The sequence below is a fragment of the Puntigrus tetrazona genome, chromosome 3 (assembly GCF_018831695.1).
Source record: "Puntigrus tetrazona isolate hp1 chromosome 3, ASM1883169v1, whole genome shotgun sequence".
NCBI lineage: Eukaryota > Metazoa > Chordata > Actinopteri > Cypriniformes > Cyprinidae > Puntigrus > Puntigrus tetrazona.
The window spans coordinates 21,670,055-21,687,970 of record NC_056701.1 but is presented as its reverse complement, the minus strand read 5'-3'; the positions used below and the strand labels follow the sequence as shown (position 1 = coordinate 21,687,970).

Here is a 17,916-nt window from a genome sequence, read left to right as displayed (position 1 = left end):
GAGGGGAAAAAGCATTTCTATTTGCAATAACCTGAGCGTAAATGTAAGAACGAACATTTATTCAGTTCTTCTGATGGCCACATTTAAAATATTCTGCAGAGGGGACTTGCTCCACTTCATTTGCTCCATGGTGACAAGTCCAAATGCCGAGCAGGCCACTGGAGACTCTGTCTTAGCACAGGCAGGCTTAAAGGTTTAAAGACTCTGAGCACTGCTGTTATGCTTTTAAGCTAAGATACCAAAGACTTCATGACCCTGCTTTTTTTGCACCCTTTTGTTTTGAGATTCATTGTGAAAAAGTAGTTGCGAGGAAATACATAAATTACTTAGCAGTATTTTTATTTCTGTTTTTTAGTTTGTATTTAATTCCAGTGAACAGTTTTAGTCGCTGAAGCAGCATTTAAAATGTTTTGGTCCATATAATCATGATTTTATCTACATTTTACATTTATTTTTGTTTTAGTTTTAGCCAATGAACAACAAATGTTTTTAGTTAATAATAAAGGTGGAAACAACTACTTTTACATCATTACTGTCCTTTTTTCAAGTGTATTTTGTATTTTTTCCCCCTACTTTTATTCCACTACATCACATAAAAACTAGTGTTGGTCAACAATTAAATGTGAGTATTGGCATCCAAAATAAATCCACATTTTTGTACATCATATATGTGTGTGTACTGCTCATATTTATTATGTATATTTACAGAAACATACATACAGTGTATATTTAGAAAATATTTACATGTATGCAATTATATTCATATAATTTATATTATATATAAATCTATTTAATATATAAGCATAACATATTTTTCTTAAATATATACATGCATGTTTATATATATAAATATATCTATATTTATTTACACATAATAATTATACACAGTACGCACACACACATGCATAAATTATATACACAAAAACTTTAATTTTGGATGCCATTATTCGCGATTAATCATTGCCCAGCACTAATATAAACATATTGTTGCTTGTTATATATTGAAAAAAAGAAACTCTCTCCAATTTATGAACAAGCTGATTCTTTCTAATGAACCTGTTGATTTGGCTAACAGACTATTCATTGGTGAATCAGATTCATCCGATTTCTGCTCTTTCTGAGTAAACAACTCACTGAATCAACGATCCAGTCAAAATGAGTCGAGAACTGTGGGACTTATGGAGTGAAAAGCATGAATTAGTGTTAATGAACTAAATATGCTGTAAAAGGCCACTGAAATGTGAGCATCTGTATTTGTGTCCCCATCTGTACAGAGTTCACTCTCAGAGAAGAAAGTACAAAGCTGTCACCGGGGAGGTCCTAGAGCTAGCTTTGTACTTTTTTTTCTGAGAGTGAAACCAGTACTTATTTTATTTTCGAATTCACAAAAGCCAAAAGGTACATCTTTAATGTCACATTCGATGTCAAAAACCTACTGTACAGTACAAACTTAGTTTGAACCCGCTTGCCTGGGTATCTACTAACTACAGCTACACCAATCCTCCAGCTGATCACAAGTTAACAGCACGACCCAATTAAGTGGCTCTTTTTTCTACTTTTTGTAAATACAATGCACATGAATTCCAACAGTGAAAACCCTTATCGCTAGCTAAAAAACAGCATCTAGTGGTAATCACATGTCCCAGTGAGCCACTGGCTGTGGTGGAAGTCCTCCCTGCTGTCTAAATATAAATCTGAGCATTATCCTTGCTAGCCCACTCCTCCGTCCCACTGATTGGATGAGCGATTTCTCTTTTCGCCATCCCTGTGTGAACAAAGGCTTAGCACGGCTGGTTAAATTGCTTCCTTTGAGGGAAGATAAAAGTCCATACATTATTAATCCCCCCATGCTACTTCTGTTACACCAAAGGACAGCTAATGAATCTTGTAGACGTGTAGCATCAATGTCTCTGTCTTACATGCCATGGCTGTGTCTCACAGAAAAAAAAAAAAATCTGCAAATTTAATGTGTGTTGGATGCTGTATGCTGACATAAATACATTTGAATACGCATGAATACGTTTAAAACAATAATAAATGCATAAATAATGGTATGGGATTCATATTTTCAATACAACATTTGAACATAGACATAAAAAGGAAATATGGGAGAAAAATATATTTTTAAATATGAAACTACAGATGCACAACTATTCTTATGTGAAACTATTTAGTAGTTATTTGCATTAAGTGCCAATAGCCATTAATTCTATTTACACCATGTAGGAAAAAAGTAGCATTTTCTTTTCAAAAGCACAAAATCAAAAGGACCTTCAGTTAAAGCTGCATTAATGGAATTTTATTGCAGATTTGGCAAACTGTCCAGCACGTTATGGTTTGCACTTTGGAGACCGGTGTCTGTTTCAATGTGTTTTTGCAGTGTTGAAAATTGTATCCAATCACAGACATAACTGTTGATTTGTGATTTGGTGATATGAAAGAGAGCCGCATGTGTGTGTGTGTGACCCTTGCTGGCAAAATGAGTCGGATTGAACAATTTTTCAAATATGTTTTCTTTTTAGTTTTTTATTTTACATTCCCGGTTAAAACGCTATCAAAATAATATATGATTTGTCCAATTTGTACACAAAAATGACTGAACAAATGCAAGTTTGAAGGCGACAGAGTCGATTCTGAAAAAGATTGTGCTGAGTTTGTTGTCATGGGAACATCCCAGCTGAAGATAATGAGAAAACCACATAGCTCCCTTTGACATAAGGACGATCCCTTTGATTTGAAAAATGACCAAGAACCGAGGGATACACGATACGCGAATCGTTACACCCCTAGTAATCACTTTGGTAATCTAAAATACTTTTCGGATGTAACTGTACTTTGATTAGCACCCATTTAAAATCTAACTATAAAGAAATACAGTTACTCATAGTTTGTTAAATACATAACGACGTTACATGTATTCCGCTACTCCTCAGCCCTGAACATCTATTACCGCATTTAAAAGACGCTATAATAAAATAGCAAGTCGTGAGTGCATTTCCTATTTATATCCAAGAATCTAACGAACTTTGACAAGCAGCATCCAGCTGGAACAATTGGAACACATAAAAGAGCATAAAGATAAGCCGCAAATAAAAAAGCAAACCGTGTCTATGAAGGTCGGATGACAGACTTGCTAAAAATTCCAAGTGACAACTCTCAACAAGATCGCACGGACTCTATTGTGTCATCTTTGAAGATTTGACAGTGAACTACCTGAGTGAAGAACTCCTGAAAACATGACTGGTGTCCCTCATTCAATAACACTTCTGTAACCTTCAAATTAGATTCAATTCAAAAAGTCTAAATGCATTAAAACTAATCCAGGGTGCAAAGAAAAGATACTTTTAAATAGTGAAAAAACTTACATTTTGCATGCTGCTACTATTTAATCTAACAATTTCCATAAAAAAACAAACAAACAAACAAATATATATATAAATGTGCTTCACGATGTTATAGAAATAAGGTAAGAAAATAGATGGTTCTTTAAAGAACTTTTGACTGAATGATTCTGTGTGGAACCAAAAATGATTCTTTTATGGCATTGCTGTGAAGAACCTTTTCAAGCTACTTAATTTTGTGTACAGTGTACAGGCTTTGTAAGCTGCTTCTTGTCCTTGGCTAGCAAGAACAACTGTCCTTTTATACAGAAAGGTTCATGTGGTCAGTGTCAGATTTGCACATCGATTTAGAGATCCTTTCCCCCAAACTAAAAACCTTAGTATAATAAACTTTTTAATCCCACAGTATACTACTGTTTATTGAACAATAATGATTAGAAAATGCATGATTTATGTATCACTGTGAAATAACCTCATGGAAGTATTTTTTTATTGATCTAATAATGTGCCTCCACTTACCTCCTCGTTGAGGATTTCCTGACATTGGGAGTAGTTTCCCTTCTTCGCCCAGGTGCCATTGGCAAGACATTCTCTATACACGTTATCTGGAGAAAAACACACATATACACACATTATCAGGTTATTGGCTGATCCTCTTATTTAATTTCTAAGGCAGATAAATAGTTTATATAATGTTTATTCTGAACATCTGTGGACAGATATGCCACTTCTTCATGCATGGTATGTAATCCGTTACATAATTCAAAAGTTATGCAATATGACCCAAACCACTAGGAATATTAGTATGGCAACAGTCAATATTTGACCTCATGGTGCATGTAGGTTTGACCTAAGCATGGATATCTAGTTAACCTTGACTATAGGTTCAAATTTAGTCTCACATAAAACTGATTTATGACTGCAAACCCCCTCAGACTGTTCAGTGTAAACAGCAACTGAAAGAACAGAAAACCTCAAACATCTTTTACTCAATTTTGGTTTACAAACATCTCCTGGAACTTGAAACGTCTGTGGTGAAATCCGTCCTGGGCACAGATGTGTATGAATGAAAAAGTGATTTCAGGTTTCATTTCTCATTTCCATTTCAGTGGTTTCCAATTTCATTGTGGGACATTTCCTCTACAAAGCTTATATTGTGCTTTTAACAGCCTTTGTTAGATCTGGTTGAAAGTGTTCTTCTTCAAAATTCCATAAAATAGGTTGAAATCCAACAACATGAGAATCTGGGGCAAAGTTATTTTCACTAAGCACTCAGAACTCCGCTGACAGAAATGTTGAAATACAGTAGAGCCATAAGCATTTTATCCAACGACACTTATATCACTCTCCTGCAGGAACAATCGGAGTGTCTTCCTCTATAGTATTATGGCTAGAAATGGGGTTGGTATTGCATTATGCTTCCGGGAGCTGTCTAGTTCAAGACTAACAGATACTTCAATCAGACTAATCAGGAAGTAGTGACTGTCTGTTACCACTTGAGCCATTGGAGCGGCTGATTTTAGATTCGCTTTTTCTTCATAAGCATTTTTATCTTAAAATGTTCAAAAATCATAAAACAGAATTAGTGTATTTGAAAAAGAGTTATTATACTTACATTTTATTTTGTTTATAAAATTACAAAATATTTCTAATTCTAATTTCTATGAGAATCAAATCAGCATATTACAAAAATTCATTCAGCTTAGCATCACAAGAACAAATTGTATCTTAAAATATTATATACAATTATATAATTGTAATGATCAAAACGATATATATTCAATTGTAATAATGGTTTGCAATATTACTGTTTTAATGTTTACTGTTTATTACTGTTTAAATAAATGTAGCTTGGTGTATGAAGATATTTATTTGAATAATTTCTGCAACAAACAGAAACCTCACTCAAAATGCTTAAAGGATGTATAGCTATTTTACTGAATAACAAGGCTTTACAGCTTTCCTCGGGATATTGTAACAATGCATCTAAATATTCTTTTCCTTTGAACTGACAGTGCACAAAGGTTGCTTGTTAACTTTTAACTAATATGAAAGTGTATAAAAAAAAAACAAAAAAAACTTTGTCACTGAATCTTCTGTACTGTATTTTTGTTTCCATGGGAACTGGTGCAACTGTTGCAACTTTACCAATTTGTGCATGTATGTAGAGCAAATATTCAAGCCGAGGTGATGCTACAAGATGATTAGATCCCTGATTGCCCTACGGGCCAATATCAGCACCCATCATAACAAGACACAATTACTGGAGTGATATCAGCTATAGAGCTTACCATCCATCATAGAGCTGTGACAGTAGAGGACAATGGTATTTAAAGGACAACGCTGTTTTTTCAGGCTGGAGGCACACTATTCATTGAGGGAAGGATACACATACAGCAATAGTTTTTTTTTTTTTGTCATTACACAAGGTCAGAAGTCAGGAAGACATTGATCTGCCAGTCCATCCATCCATCCATCCATCCATCCATCCATCATGTGTGAACTGATTATTTTATTAAACATGTTTCTTAAACTTTAGAAATATAATTATGTAGCACTATAAAGGTATATAAGGGTGGGGGTTGGGGGGTGTTATGTCTTATTTTGCTTTAAAAGGCCATGCATTTTTTTTTCTTTTTCATGTGTTGTTTTCTCATGACCTCAAAAGAAACCCGACTATGCACTCTGGTCAGCCGCAAACTACTTAGTCAACATCTGTCAAACATCATCCTATAGCCATTTAGAAGTCTCTGTCCCTCAAGCTGACTGTGACCAATGAAACTGACCACATGTGCAGAATTACCACTGTGTCTATGATAAAATTATAGCCTTCTTCTCAAGCGTCTGGCAAAGTATTACATATAATACAAAGTAAACAATGTATTATATCACCGAAAGACATCAGTCCGCTTCAGCCTGATTGAGTCTCTGGTTAAATTAACAACAAATTCACTCAACTGTGATGTAGCAGTTTGTATACTTCTTCTAGAAATGTTTTTTTTTTTCACCCTCACACCGAGTAAAGAAAAATGGAAAAGTTGAAATCACCACCACATGCTAATATTTTCCTTTTAGAGTTTCCTTAGTGTTCATTCTCTAACAGTTTTTTCTCCTGGGAAAGACTTTAATACTAACATAGACAAGTAGTAAACAAACAATCCAAGAAATAACAGTAATTAGGATGCTTCTGACACAACTCAAAACTTTAACTCGCCTGGTAAAAATAGCTGAAGAGCCCAGAGAGAGACTCAAACTCACTTGCATTTAAAAACAAAAAATTGTGAGCTCAACCCAAACACTTACTGCAGGGAAGGAAACACTCTTTCCATTACACTCTCTTACTGACTTCCTCTCGTCTTTGCCTTTTGCTCATGGCAATATTGATTGAGCATCTGAAGGTGAATGCCAGCTCCATAGATCACACAGGCAAACAGGTCACAGAGGAACTGCTACACGGTGAGTCATCTGCCTCCTGTAAACCTCCACATCCAGCCGGTTTGATCAACCGCACAATTGCCTGAAGCAGATCTGATGGTGTGACGAGACAAATAGAAGGCTGTCAGTGCCTTCGCAGCCAGCATAGCCTTTTCTGTGGGGATGAGTGGTGAACAATGCTGGAAAACAATGCAGCATTGTGACAGAGTGCTGAAGTATTTGCAAAACAATTGCTGTGCGGTTAGGAGGAAGAGTGAGATAAAGAGTGGAGAAGAGTGGAAATACCCTTATCCTGCAGTGACGAAAAAAAGAAAAGAAAAAGAAAACTGAGTATGAAACTTATATTAAAAAAATAGCTTTTGTATTGAAAACTGTAACTTTCTTTTTAATTTTTTTTTTCAGTAAAGATGCATCAAATTGATCAAAAGTAGGAGTGAAGATATATATGTTACAAATGAGTTTGTAATTAATTTAGATTATTATGTAATTATTTTAATTTTTGAATAAACGCTGTTGAACTTACATTACATTATATAACATACTAATATAAAACTATATATATATATAAAAAAAAAACTGAACAAGTCTCACAGAACAATAAATAAATTCAGCCGTAAAAGCACAAGCTGTAAAAAAGGTATTTATTTTATTTAAAATTTTACCAACAACAACAAAAAAGACAGGTAAGAATAAAGCCCAATGACACTATATGTTGAAGTTTGGCATCAAAAAGTAAATAATGAATGAATGAATGAAATGAAAACCATTATTAAGTGGTTTAGTATAGCATGTAGCCAATAACGGTCACAGATCTAAAAGCCTACCGTGAAACAATGTAAGAACGATGACAAAAAACACAGGCCGCTACATACAGAATGTTGTCACAGCTCCGTTTCTCTCACATGCTCCGCCAGTGACCCATGGAGAGCAAATGTCACTTAGCATAATGAAAAAAGACCCTGCTCTGCTGCCACTGAACTGGCTTTCTCTGTACCTGTCATAAGAGCTTGCTGAAATGGCGCTGAATTGCAGCCTTTGCAAAAAGCACAAGCAATAAAAGAGTCTGTCAAGGTCAGACATAGACTGACAATGCCTGAAGGGGAGCAGGAAAAGTGAGACAGGAAGAGAGAGGGAGAGACAGAGAGAGAGAGAGAGAGAGAGAGAGAGAGAGAGAGAGAGAGAGAGAGAGAGAGAGAGAGGAGGGATGAGGAGTTATGTCATGTCATGTAAAACCCTCCTCCCACAGTGGGTGTATAATTAACTTTCACACACTTGCCCTGAGGTGGCAACTCAGAAGCTGAAGTTTTTCGCTTCACATTTCTCCCAAGGGTTGTTATATGCTAAAACAAACCTTTTATACAATATTCTATTTTTAAACTATACTTCAGACATGAGTGCACTACATAGGGAAGTAGTGAATGAAAACGACTGTGTGAATTCAATATTCCATCCGAGCGCTAAAGAGAGATCAATTGAACACAAAGATCTCTTGCAAGTTTCCTTCACTATACTCTATATAACCAATTACACACATTGTAAGGCACCACAGTCTATCTTTGCAGTTAAAAAAATGTACAGTATTCACTTGCTCGTTAATCACTATTAAGGGGACAAAAATGGATGAGTGATTTTTAAATGCTGATCTAAATCCTGTGTGCTAAAGAGTTTCAGAATCCATTAAATATATTCAAATAAAGACTTAATACATATTGTGTCTGATAATTTTTTTATCTATAACAATAGAAAGTTAGATAAGAATCAACACATACAGTGCAAAGCTTGCAATAATTGCGGCTATTTTTATCCCTAATCAACCATTTCTGCGTCCAATGATGCAGAGATAACACGACCAGATCTACTTGGGATAATTTTGGTTGAGAGCTCGATTAACCAGCTCAGGTGTGTTTGATTACAGTTCATTTTACAGGAAGATGGATTTCCAGAAGCATAATTGAGCACTGCTGATCAAAAATGATAGGAAAAACGTTTTACTTTGCACACTAGTATTGTAATAGTGTGGAAGATTGCGCCCCAAATAGGCATTTTATTGTCTATAATCAACTGCAATCAGTGCCTACCTCACATACTCAAAAACAAGGGTGTGTAGATTAAAAATGACTAAATCAAAAACACGAAAGGAATCCACACACTTAGAACTGCAAACTGCAGATCCAAAGAAACACAAGGTTGAGATTAGAAGCCTTTTAGGAAAGATTTGCACAATGCATTGCTTGTATTCAAGTCTGTTTTCTAAAACAAGCTTAAATGAAGCTTGTGAGGCGGGTGAGATGTAGGTCACTCGTACAAATTCACATGAATTTGCAACTCGTAAAGCATGTAAATACTCATATGAATTTGTACGAGAGAGGTTATACAAATTTGTACGAATTAGCCACCTCGAAAATATGCACGAATTGCTGCAAGATCGTATGGTATAGCCACTAAAAAGATCAAGACCGATATTGCTGTGATTCTTTCTTTGGCATCGACAGATGTATAGCATAAAACATCAAGAGTGTGCTGTGTAGTTTCTCACCTATAAATTGAACTGTACGTACTACGTTTAAGATGACATCTGCTGTGTGCTTCACAGAACTCAGAGAGGCACGGTGAAAAAGAGTAGGTTTCTGCAATTGTTTTAATTCTCCAAAGAAAAAGAAAAAAAAGACTTTCCCCACAAACTAAAGCTGGTGTTTTACTGTCCGTCATCTGACAACATCATTTTAACTACAGAAAAGATTATAAAAAAAAATAAATCCATTTTGAAAATCTGACTACGCTCTACAAATGAAATATTTTTTTAGAAAGTATAACTATTTCAAAAGCCCATTTTCTTATTTTCTAACTTTACCGAGACTTCTTTTTTTGCGCTCAAAAATGTTCTCTAACAAACTGCAAGTAGATGTGGTTTACCTTAAATGAAGTCAAGCCAAATTTCTGAGTTCAAAGCTCTTTCTTGAATTTGATAGATTATTCAAAGGCAATCAATGCATATTCTTTCATTACTGTTATATAAAGCTTTAGAAAAGAAGACTTTAGAAATGAAGACAAACTAAATCATTATATTTAATTAATTTAAAGTCTTCAATGTCATTTCAACAATAATAAAAAATTACTGCATTGCTACAATGAACTTTTCAAACCCATCAGTACAAAATGACAAATCTTTTCACCAAATCTGACACTTTTAACACATAACTGAATTTTTTTTCCAAAATACACAAATAAAGTGACATGCAATGAGAATATTTAAGCATAAAAACAAAGCCACCACTGACCACAATTCCAACTGTAATGGTTCCCAAACATATTCAGATGTGCATCTTATCATTTGAACATCATCTAATAAACACACTATATTTTTACCATGTCCATTCAAATATTTGTGTGTATGCAAAAACTGACTTTGAGAATGAGAGAGAACATTAGAGAGATCATAAATAAGTACATGTCTGGCAATTTTACAAGTCAATATAATTAACAATACTGACAGTATACTATACTCTACTGGCAGAATGGAAACTCTTATAGCTGTGTCATTAGATATTACAAAACATTATGGATTTTATGTCAGTTTGTTTGGGTAATGCGAGTGCATTTTGTAATGCGTTGACTGTACATTACAATACTGTAGTATTTTTCACTGATTTGAAATATGTACCTTGATTGTTTACTATTGATTTAACCAATAGCCACCTCTTTAATCTCACTGAAAAGCCTAATTTCCACAAAGACATTGACTGTTTCTTCTCCCTTGAAGTCTGTGCTGCTCTGTGCTGACAAATGCTCAATAACACAGTTCTGTGACGAAAATGCATTATTTTTGGATTCATCTAATTCATTATCTGTTGATGTGTTAGGTACAAAATAAACAGACGTGAACAGACTTTAAGGAACATCATGCTGATTAATCAATAAGACCGCTTGATTTAAATAGTGGTAAAATTTGTTCAAATGAACTTTCTCGATAAAACTACTTCTACTTCTTCTGGTGTTTTTATATATTATTTATATATATATATATATATATATATATATATATATATAAGTATTACCAACAAAAGCATGCATGTACATAAAAACATATTTCATTCCAGTGGGGAATAAAAACCACAAGACCGTGTGCAGTGCCCTGTGAATATTGTGAATGTTCCTGATTTGTGCTACACACTGCCTGAAGCTCTACAATATGCTGCAGCCACGGGACTCTAAAAATCAATCATGCTATCAGCTCCAGTGAATCTTAATACACTAATCTACTAACCCAGCATCTATGAGTGTAGGGCCATTCCTCCGTGTGGATGAGAAAGTATATCAAGCACACACACTCTCACAAAAGGGCAATACTGTGACAGTTAGGCTGTTCAACGCACCTGCTTTATTACACATTTGACTGTCCTAGTTCCAGCTTAGTTCTAGGTGTAGGAGAAAAGGGAATTGTTATTACAAATAAAACAGTGCAAACAAATCATTAATCCTGAGTTCTCTCTGTCTCCTGGCCGCCCATCTGTATTCTCATATATGTCATCTTTAATAATGACTTTGGCATCAGGTTTCATTCTCTCTGTCTCCTCCTCTCTCAGTTTCTCCTCCTCTTTAGATTCTTGTTTCCTGTCTATTTTTTTTTTTTTACATTTTTGCCCATTTTGCTAAACAAGTTACATGTGTTTCAGGAAATATGACTAATGGACATTCTCTCATCCAAGGGAACAGTCCACACGTTCATCTCTTCTCATATAATGAGAAAGAAGGGCATAATTAGAGGACACAAAAATGACAAAAAAACTATGGGAAAAATAAAAGGAAAGAAGAAGGAAAGAGGGATAAAAGAATGAAAATGGAACACAGAAAAGACAAAAAGTAATAAATGAAATGAAATAAATGAAGGAAAAGACACAACATTAATTAAAGCGTAGGCTGCAAGGAAGGACAAATTAAAAAGAGAAAAGGGAATAAAGAGAAGACATAAAGAAATCAAATGTAAGGAAGGGAGAACAAAAACAAGGGAATGGAGTGAAGATAGAAAGAAAACAAAAGTGAGGAAGGAAGAATACAAAGAACAAAGGAAATGAAGAGAGGACAAAAAAAGCAAATAAAAGGAATGAAGGAAGGACGAAAGAAGGGAAGAAAGGGAATAAAGACAAGACAGAAGGAAAACAAAAGTATGGAAGGGAAGGATGATATAAAGAAAGAAGGGATTCGAAAAAGAAATAAAGATATAATACAGAAGGTGGAAGGAAGAGAGAGTAAAAAGAAAGAAAGAAAGAAAACGAAAGGAAGGAAGAACAACAACAAAAAGCAAGGAAGAGAAAATGGAAAGGAATATTGAAAGAAAGGGAGAATGGAAGGAAGGGAAAGAAGAATAAACAAAGCATGTGGCAATGTATCATTTAATAAAAACACTACACCTCTGTCCACAGGGAGCATTTAGAACTCGTCTCTGAGGGATACTGCAACACTTTTGTCACAGCAGTGAGTCTCTCTCATTACAGCCACACACACACACACACACACACACACACACACACACACACACAAGCAAACACACACAAGCACAGGCAGAACAATTAGTGCGCTTGTTAGCAGTGGTAAAACATAACTTGGTAGCATGCACCAGCTCAGAAACTGACCTACATGCAGCCCAACACACACAGGCCAATTTGGCAGAAGTGCACACACTCCCCCTCTGTCCCACACACATCGGAAAGCTTGTTTTGTAGTGTAGCTCTCAGCTGTCGGCTCGGTTATGACTCTCAAACTGCTGCTGTTCCTATCAAGCGGTGCCAGACAGATGTAAACATCCATCCGAAACATAACTTCAACACATTACAGCCATTGAAAATATCCCCAAAGACCTGCCATTGTTTGAAGTCCAACAACGTGGGCTTGACAAGAGATGTGAGGATATATAAGTCAAGCGCCTAGGTGTTCTACAAAACAGATGTAAAAAAGAAACAGCTTGGGATGGGAAACCGGAGCAGATGGGACGGTGCACTTACTGGTGGTGTTGTAACGGACTCCGAGGAAGGTCTCTGGACAGGGACGGGACACCACTTCTCCAGCACTGCTTCTGGGCCAGCATGTCCCAATGCCATCAATCGAAGTGTTACAGAACAAACCTGAAAAATGGGAGGACAGAGAGAAGAACAACTTTGGATTAAAGAAATAAAACACACAGATCAGGGCTTGATACAACCTGTGTTGTTAAAAGCGCTATATAAATAAAAATGATTGCTTGATTGATTGATTGATTGATTGCTTAAACGTGAAGGAAACGGATGAAGTCATAATTTACGGTAGCTAGCTTCAACTAGCTATCAAGTAAGAAAATATATAATAAAGAAAGAACGAAATGAAAGAAAAAGAAAGAAAGAGAAGGAAAGAAAAAAATGGCAAAGACGAGAGGTCGAAAAATGGACACATGGATCTAAGGAATGAATCAAGGAAAATTTTAAATAATAAAAAAAGGACATTGTTTTTGTATTTTTGTACCAGTTTAATTCCAGTTAATGTTTCTAATAACATTTGTATCGATTTAATTTTTATTTTTGTTTTTGTTAGCTTTAATAATCCAGGAAAGCAATATATAAAACTAGCTATATATTTCATTTTCATTATTGTAAAGTGCAGCCTTTGTAAGCCTACGGGGAATTCTTTCAAAAACATATAAAATATATATATATATATATTGTTTAACTTTGTAGTGTAATAAAAATGTTAATAAAAATGTCAAAAGAAATGGTGTATTGATGAAATGCATTGTTACTTGGCAGCTGCAAGAATAATCTGATTAAACTAAATATTTATTAAACAAACATTGAAAATAATGTGCAGAACTTCGTGATAGGTGTTCATTCCGGTGTCTATGACCAATATTTGCTAATAATGCACCCAGCTTTCCGCTATGTGCACAAAATCAATACTTACAGTTTTACAGTCAATCAGCACCAAGTGCTTCCTATTACACACACAGGAGATCATTTAACACTGGTTATTTTCGATGTGGCATCTGGGCAACGATCGAGTCTCACGTTTCCTGAAGAAATTTTTATTTCTTAAGAAACTGGAGAGTAAACATATTCGGAGGCTCTGGCATAAGCACTTAAGGCTATTAACTGTGATGGCTGCATGGGAGACACATGGGATTCATGAAGATGGTTTCAATTGAATATCTCTTTATCCATCTTTATCTCTGCGGCTTTCTTCTGTGTGTTTGTGTGAGCTGCAGGGCACACTCGTATCGTCTGAATTGGCTTCTTTGCCAGAATTCAGAGTTTTTTTTTTTTCACACTTTGTTCTTACAATCAGAAAGGATCTGTGGAACCCAGCAGAGATTAAAAAGTGTTTTTAAGAATTCTTAATCTTCCCTGGAGACTTTCACATATATGTCTTAATCCACTGCGTTCTGGCTACATTTTATTACAGAAAGAAAATGCATTTGACCATTGGACCATCCGTTTCTCAAACAATGGAAGACATAGGTTGTGTTTTTAAAGCATGGTTATCTGGTTAATCTATTGGCACAAAAATGATACACTAAATCTTTCCATTTCTGAATTTACTATTTGCTATTTATTATTAAAAACCAAATCTCTAGTGCATGATATCATGGCCAAGATTGATTGCAACATCTGAAGTGATTTCGCATGCTCAAAGAATATAACCAAATTTCTTTGGAGGGAATATCACAGTCATGACCACTGGCTGAAACACTGCAATATATCCATATTTACAGATGAAGACCTGAGCTGTAAACTGACCTGTAGAATTGGTGGGACTAGACGTCTGATTCCACAGGATCAAAGTGCGAGCTGGGAACAGAAAAAAACAACAACATTCATTAATCTCATACACCTTTCTTTAAAGGGTTAGCTCAATTAAAAAAATAAAATGAAAAGAATACGAGAATACGTTTTGTGCACAAAGCAAACAAACTAAAATATCAGCTTTATTCAACAGTTACGTAATTTGTTGAATAAATTGCTGAATATAGTTGTTTCTTTATGCACAAAAAAATATTCTCTTTGCTTTATAAGATTACGTTTGAAACACTGAAATCAAATGGATTAATGATGACTATCTTTACTATGTATACTGCAATGCTTTCTACACATAACGCAGTCTCATACTCCTCATTCTCCATCTATATTAAAGGCTTGAAACACCTCAATGACTGGTGGATGATGACAATCCTGGCTGAAGGTGTGACACTTACAAATGCTCCCACGTTCACTTGTCTTTTCATCTCAACACAAGCTGCCATCAGATTTCATTTACAGCACATATTTCTGGGTTCCTCGCTGACAAAAGATCAAAGACTACAGATGATATCTATGTAAATAAAAATCACGGAAAACAAAATGTTGCTCTGGCAGACAAGTCTTATTGTAATATGTATTTTTTTTCCTTTTGTTATTCTTTCTGCGTGTTACATCAACCTGTAGGTTGTGATAAGTTACAAGTGACAAGTGAGTTATTGAATCATTTATAACCAATTTGTTCAAAAACACAGACTCATTCAGGAATTCAGGAGTCACTTGATCATTCGCTAGATAATAATCATGTCTCAGACCTGTATGAATATAAAACAACATGTCCTCCAACCAATACGTCTGTGTAGGTCGATTACACAAATCCCTGAAATTGCGCCACCCTTTTTATCGGCGTTGCAATTTTGGCCTTGTGTAGCTCAGTCTGTAGAGCATTGCGTTATACGATGAAACATCAAACCTAAATATAGGTTATGTAAGGTAGTTGATAGGGTCATTTTTGGTTGGAGGACAGGCTGATATAAAAGCAATTCAAGCTTGAAGTAACACATGGAATGCATTTTTGTTTGAAAGTTGGAATAAAAGTACTGTTTATTTTAGAAATTGATTTCAGCAGAGATGTGAACAAAGCCACAGAACAGCGATACAATTGTAGTTTTTTTGTGTATCTGCTGTAGTCAATCTACCGTTTATAACATTTAAACATTGCACAAACGTGATGTGTTGGAAAGCTTAGCCGCGACAATTTAAAATTGGATGTTAAAAACATTTACACACAAACAAAGCGATCAAATGAGAAGCAAAAAGAATCAAAACGATTCTAAGAAAGTTTGTGACTGTACAGTAAAATTGCCATTTAAATAGCATTTGAATGATTACTGTAGGGATTTGTTCACCTTTGCCTATCAAATCTTGGTTGAATTTGTTTCTCTATTCACACTCCTGTCTGCTGTTCACTGAGATAAAACAAGCACACATCTATTAATCTTCTACTCACAAAAGCATTGGACAGTTTCTCTGGGTCCACACACACACACACACACACACACACACACACACTGGAGCAGAACAACCCAAGCTAGCATGTCACCGTGTCTGTTCATCCTCTGGCCCGGAAATAACAGGTGAACGAACGGGGGATATCGCTGCTGAATAATTCATAATGGATATGAGCAGCTCTGCTCTCGAAGTCTTTTCAAACGGCAGAAACGGATGTGCAAAACAATGCATTCTCAGCTCCGTGCCGTAAACATATTCATTCGAAAATGAGGTCCCACCTTGCGGAATGAAGTTTGTTTATTTGGCAGCACAATGAGGGACACTGCTGCTCCTGCAAATGTAATTTATCCCGACATCAATGTTTTTAGTTTTTATGGGAACAGTACGATCTCGAATGTGCTTTATACAAGCTACTGCACATCTCTCAGGAAAAAAAAAAGAATCCACTTTTGGATGGGATCGACTTGGAAAAACTGCGCTGAAAGCTTGGGGTTTGCTTTCATAAATTTCTCGAAACATCTGCTCATCTGAATAAACATAATAATGGACACTCACCAAATAATTGTAACTATACAGCCGAATCAGCTAAATTAATGTTTAAAGAGTAAAACGCAATATTCAAATAATAATGTTTTGTGCTAAATGAACAAGGGGAAAAATGGAAGATGCTTAAAAATTGTATTGAATAGAATTTGAATTATTATGAACAAATAATACTGATTTATTTCAATGCTCTAATGAAACAGTAAATTGTAATAAACAGAAATGTTTACATAAATATCTACTCAAAATGCTAACTAATCAAGTTATAATCAATTCACTCAGAAAAACAAACTCAAGCTGATTTTTAAACAATGGGAACCATTCAATCAGAATTAGAAAAGGACACTTATTTATTGCATATCCATCGGAACATGGTTTGTACTGAAAATCAAAAAACAAGATGCTCACCCCTTAATTTGTTGGTGTCAAACTACATGTGATAGCAGTGCAGTGACTGAACGATGCAGAGGACACCCACAGCTCACAGCGTGAACAAACAGAAATATTTGTGCACAGATGTATTTGTGCTCATCTGTTTGTGTGCATATGAGAGAGAGAGAATTAAGAGAGTGCACAAAAAGAGCTTAGCATGTTTGCCATCCCACGTTTTGACCTTACTTAAAACAAGCTTAAATAACAAGCATATCTTCCTCATGCATAACATTTTCTGCACTTGTTGCAATAGCCCCACTATGTACAGTATATGTACAGTATATGTACAGTATGTTTAATATATATTATTAATATATATTATAAAAGCATAAATGCATTTAAATAAAGATAATAATACAATAAAATGATTTTTTATTACTTATTGTGTGATTAATTATATATTCTGTGAACTTCACATAGCCATCGTACAGGGAAACAAAGCCATCTGAACAGAAAATGTCATGCTCCTGGTACTTCAGTGTTAATTACACTGAGTGGGCTCAGTATTACAGTTAATCACAGCTTGGTCATGAGCACCCTGAACTTCACACATGCTTGGATCTGTGAATTTTGATTTCAGAATTCTGTCAATTATGGCTACACAAACAATCACGGCACATGACATGAAATCCGATCACTTCAGTACTAATTCTACAAAATAAGACCTGACCCTCAACATACGTTTTAGATCACATTTTTTCTCTTGGCAAAAATAAAATAAAATAAAATGAAAAATGTATGTTTGTTCATCAGCCAGTGAAAGAATAATGACACTCAGAAATGTCAAGTCAAATAAAAAAAATATAGTTCTAATGATATACATTTTATATATATATATATATATATATATATATATATATATATATATATATATATATATATTTTTTTTTTTTTTT

General features: G+C 35.0%; 1 protein-coding gene across 3 annotated transcripts in view; it reads right to left on the bottom strand.

Moving 5' to 3' along the window:
- Positions 1 to 17,916, bottom strand: part of crhr1 (corticotropin releasing hormone receptor 1) — a 96,385-nt gene that overhangs the window by 46,157 nt on the left and 32,312 nt on the right. For 2 of the 3 annotated variants that reach the window (XR_006248723.1, XM_043232034.1), the window contains exons 3-5: positions 14,537 to 14,587; positions 12,776 to 12,895; positions 3,861 to 3,946 (exon numbers count right to left, since the gene is read on the bottom strand). Coding sequence is in view for 1 of the 3 variants with exons in the window: in XM_043232034.1 (XP_043087969.1) it covers positions 3,861 to 3,946; positions 12,776 to 12,895; positions 14,537 to 14,587 (257 nt within the window). In the remaining 2 variants the exon portion in view is untranslated. Of the gene's footprint in view, positions 1 to 3,860; positions 3,947 to 6,644; positions 6,820 to 12,775; positions 12,896 to 14,536; positions 14,588 to 17,916 lie in introns of those variants that run through there. The other variant, XM_043232045.1, reaches the window with a different exon arrangement.